The following is a 4,970-nucleotide window of genomic DNA, read 5'->3' as shown; positions in this document are numbered from 1 at the left end:
GCAGGTGTAGGTGGAATCTAAGGGATCAGCCACCCATAGTTCCTTCTGAGCAAGATGACCTCACCATAAATCCATGGCAGGGAGAGAAACCCTAAGCAGAATCTCATGCAATATACCTGTGTTCCTTCTTGTAGGAGTTAGGGCTGCCAGGACAGAGGTTGACCAAAGGTGAATAAGTCAGCAGCTGAGTACCTGAATTGTAACCAGAATGTTTTGCTATTTCCTGAACATCTTTTTTAGTCTTGGTAGTACTTGGTTTTCTCTTTTTTTTCCTGACCTAGTAGTGCATCTGAGTTCTTATTTTTATTTGTTTTTACTTTCAGTAAATTCCTACAATAAGTGCTCATAATTTAAGATGATAAACTAATTAACAATCTCAGAAAGAAATAGAAAAGGAAGTTCAATTAATGTCAGGTCAAGTAAAATGTTACCAGGAAATACCATGTACTCATCTTTGCCGTCACCTGTGTTAGAAGGCAGGATAAGGCGCTGTCACAGGTTCTTCTTTGTCAGAGATTGACAGGAAGGTAAGACCCTCTCATTTCTGCCACATAATTCATGAGACTGATGATGGCCATATTGAAAGGTCCCGTGGTCACATTAATTCTTTACCTACTTGAGACTTCAGTTTAATCAGTCTTCCCTTGTCTTTTTCTTCCAATGTTGACTTTGTTCACCCTCATCTCTTATTAATTGAGTTCTGGGTCTTATTTCTAGGCAAGCTAAAGACTATGGTTAAGTTCCCAGTTTTATATTGCCTGAGATAATCCATGAATTAGAGACAGTCAGGTTTTGAAAACAGATTTCATTGCCAAAATGGAAGATTCGTGGCAAGCAGATATTGTGAATTAAATATTTGAGGATTAAGTTCTGTTTATTCTTCAGTTCTCACCAGCAAAATTATCAAAGGTATTGTATTAGTTTTCTGGGGCTGTCATAGCAAAGTGCCACAAACTGGGTGGCTTAAGCAATGGAAATTTATTCTTTCACATTTCTGGAGCCTAGGAATCTGAGGCTAAGGTATTGACAGGCTTGGTTTCTTTTGAGGACTCTTTTTGACTTGCTATCTTCTGTGCCTTCACATGGGGTTGCCTCTGTGTGTCTGTGTCCTAATCTCCACCTTTTGGAAGAATGCTACCTGGATTAAGACTCACCTGAATGACATCATTTTAAGTTAACTATCTCTCTAAAAACCCTATCTCCAAACAAATCACAACTTGAGATGAGGGTGGTGGTGGTTAGGATTTTAATCTACAAATTTGGGGGGGAACACAATTCAGTCTAACCCCAATGTATTAGATACCAAATTCTTAGCTTTTTAAGAGTCATCACTTAGGATCCACATATAATCCGGGGAAGAGTTGCAGGAGAAATCAAAACAATAGAACACATTTGATGATGCTAGAAAATCTCTTGCAAGGTCCTTTAAGTCTGTGAATGTCAGAGTAGAATGGATGTGTGCCTTGATCCCAATATGAGGGCTGTATTTGTGCTCCTCTTGTTCTTTCAGTTACAAAGAATAATAGAAAAATGGTGGCATTGTATTTGTAGACAGCAGAGGACTGGCTATTGCCCTCAGTGTTTTTCTGGAGGGAATACAAATGTTTTCCAAGGCCTGGAATGGTTCATGTAAGTAGATGAATGAGAAAGACAAAAGTCAGGTTGATGGAGAGAAGAGGCTAGACTAAGATCAAAGGGCTGTGTCAAGAAGCCCTTCATGATGGCCAAGGCTGGTATCACCATTGAATCATCATTACAGAGCAGAAGGAATCATAAAAGCCAGTCACCAATCTCAAAAGCAAGCCCTAACCATCATTCACGGTGACAAATGAATGGAAAAAATGCTGACTTCAGATGTCAGCAACTGATTCCAGTACAGGACCAAAGGATAGACTAATCTAAAAGAGAGATCCTGTCTGTCTTTGGAGACATCAGGGAGAAGCTGGATAAGCCCTGATAGTTTTAAATGGGGCTTGAAAGGAGCAATGGTATCCATGAAGGGTGAGAAATGAATAAATGGGGCTTATGAATAAATCAAGAGTCACTGGGGAAATATTGGATTGGATGGAGAAAAGTCCATACCGAGCTATGATTAGGTAGACTGAGGGCTCAAAATAAAAGATGAATGAAACTATAGACATAAATTTATAGAAATTAATTCCATTTTTACATGCCCAGCGTATAGTGACTAAAACTGCACTTTTTATATGTACCATTACTTTTTGTGTCCATACTTACAGCAGACATTGTAATCAGTCTTTATTTATCCTTGTGTATTCAGCCCAGAGTTCTTTTGCTACGTAAGTGTAAAGTAATTCACCTTACTGGTTTCTTAAATAATTCATTTTCCAGCTAATTTGTGAGCCTTTTTCATATCAGGCCTTTTAAACCAAAGGCTCTCACTAGTAGTTTACATGCATTGATTTTTACTCTATCTTCAGTGACCATATGAAGCATTTCTGATAGAAAAAAATACTACTTCATTAAAAAAACACTACAGAAGAGATGGAAGTATAGGCCTCTGTAGAGAGGATACAGGTAAGGAGCTCCAGAAAGTGTAGGTTTATGAATGCACCCTGAGCATATGAAGGGTGCGATGTGTAGAGGCCAAAACATGTATAGAGGCACAGAGCTGGTTTACTAATAGTCAGTTGGGTGATTGATGTCAGTTGTTTTGACTCTAATGACTCCAGAGCCCAAGATATTCAGCTGTTTTGAGAAGTAAAAGCAGGACCATGGTTATATCATGGCATGATCAGGGAACATGGCCTCTATATTTGGGAAACTCCTAGTCTGCTAGTCTGAGAGTGAGGTTACACACACACCCACACACACACACACACAGACATGCATGCACATGTAGATACACACATGTATGCACACCTGTAAAAATTTTTCTAATAGTTTCAAACAGAATAGGTGGTTATGTGTGCAAAATATATTTGCACATATATATTTGATTTCTACATAGTTGTATATAAAAATTCTCTGGTAATTCAAGTGACCAAACTTGACTGGAAATTTATAAACCGAAGGAAATATGGGAGGTTCCTAATAAGTATGGAAGGAGTAAAGGGATTGTAATTTTCTGGAATCAGGGAGTATTTGGGGATGATCTATACTGCAGCTTCGGTACCAAGACTGGGTAGTCATGTGGAACCATGGTATGACAGAAACAGCAGGGTAGGAAAGTACGCAGTGCAGGTAAAGTTGATCAAAGTGTATTCCCTCACGTGTGTCTATCTGGATGTGTGTGTATGAACACACACCCACACCCACACTTTCAATCAGGGTTCATGGATTTTGTTGGCTTTGTGTAGTAGAAAGCATATCCATTTGAGTCTTCACTCTGCTTATCAATTTCTCTAAGCCCCGTTTCATGTCTTTGTTTCTCAAACTGTAGATAAATGGATTCAACATGGATGTCAGTACAGTGTAGATGATTGTTGCTATTCTGTCCTTGACAGTATAGTTGGACAAGGGTTGGAAATAGACATAGGTAATACTCCCATAAAACAGAGTCACCACAGTGAGGTGGGAGCTGCAGGTGGGGAAGGCTTTGCATTTTCCAGCCACTGAGGGAACATTGAGGACAGCAATGAGAATTCTTAGGTAAGAGATGATGATGCAGATACATGGGGCCATCACAGAAGCCAACCCTTCTGTCATGGCCATAACTTCATTGACAAAGGTGGAAGAGCAGGCCAGTTTCAGAACAGGGTTGACATCACAGAAAAAATGTTGGATTACATTTGATGCGCAGAACGTGAGTCGATTCACCAGGAGGACATGTAGGAGGGAGTGGAGGCAGGAGAAAGCTACGGAGAAGGCCAGCAGCAACGTACAGCATCTGTGGTTCATCACAGTGACATAGTGGAAAGGATTACAAATGGCTACATAGCGGTCAATGGCCATAACTGCCAGGAGATAACTGTCTATGTTTCCAAAAACCAGGAAAAAATACATCTGTGTCAGACATTCAGCATAGGAAATGGTCTTTGTCTCTGATAAGAAGTTCACTAACATCTTGGGGACTACGACTGTTGTGTAGCAAATATCAGCAAAGGACAAGATGCTCAGGAAGAAGTACATGGGGTTTTGGAGTTTGGGATCAGAGCGGATAGCCAGGATGATGAGCAGATTCCCCGTTATAGTGACCAGGTACATGATAAGAAAGAGAGCAAAGAGTGGCTTCTGGTCCTCAGGGTGAGAGGAGAGTCCTATGAGGATGAATTCAGACAGTCTTGTCAGGTTGGAAATTCCCATGGACTTGAATGCACCTACAGATACAAGGTCCTGTCAATTAATGGTTCTTATGTCATCTAGGACATGCACCTTTCCATCTGGTTCTTGCAATGAGAATTAGCAGTTAGTAATAGAGCATTTACTTCAATGTTTTTCTTTATGAATATGGGCAAATGAGAGCCAAAGTTGTGTTTTCACTTGTTCTTTTAGAATCTTTGATATAGAGATCTATAGAAAACTGATTGAAGGAGAGAGAGAGAGACAGAGAGGAAGAAGGAAAACTAAACGGTGGGGGAGGGGGAGGAGGAGGAGGAGGAGGAGGAGGAGGAGGAGGAGGAGGAGGAAGAGAAGAAGGAGGAGGAAGAGGAGGAGGAGGAGTAAAGAGGGAGAGCAGGCTTGATTCCCTTTTCCTTCTCCTTGCTCTGTGACTAGTAATCACAGGAACCACAGATGCAGTCTATGTATCAGGTTAAGGTCAACTTCTCATAAAGATTACCCATGGCTAATGCACATCTATATAATCATGAAATAGCTATTTCACCTAGTTTATGGTTGGTGAAGAGCCATCTTTTTAAATCAAGATGCTTCTTCCCACACCATTTGCAATGGAAGTAAGAATGGCCTACAAAACCATTTGGTTGAATGTTGAAAGTAAGCAGAGGGCAAAGAAAGATGGAGAAGGGAAAGTGAGAGAGACGAAGCGAATTTTCAAGAGAAAATTCTCT

At 40.4% G+C, this 4,970-nt stretch overlaps 1 protein-coding gene across 1 annotated transcript; it reads right to left on the bottom strand.

Annotated features, from left to right (window-relative positions):
- Positions 1–3,294: 3,294 nt before the first annotated feature.
- On the bottom strand, positions 3,295–4,284 carry LOC123592741 (olfactory receptor 1L3-like). Its single transcript, XM_045468075.1, has one exon. It carries the CDS (start codon positions 4,264–4,266, stop codon positions 3,295–3,297), a length of 972 nt encoding a protein of 323 aa, XP_045324031.1. The 5' UTR covers positions 4,267–4,284.
- Between the last annotated feature and the right edge of the window lie 686 nt (positions 4,285–4,970).

The sequence above is a fragment of the Leopardus geoffroyi genome, chromosome D4, assembly GCF_018350155.1.
Source record: "Leopardus geoffroyi isolate Oge1 chromosome D4, O.geoffroyi_Oge1_pat1.0, whole genome shotgun sequence".
Taxonomy (NCBI): Eukaryota; Metazoa; Chordata; class Mammalia; order Carnivora; family Felidae; genus Leopardus; species Leopardus geoffroyi.
This window is presented reverse-complemented; position numbering and strand designations above follow the sequence as displayed.

Excerpts from the sequence above, each read along its gene's own strand:
- LOC123592741 (XM_045468075.1), bottom strand. The coding sequence starts at position 4,266 with ATGGGAATTTCCAACCTGACAAGACTGTCTGAATTCATCCTCATAGGA.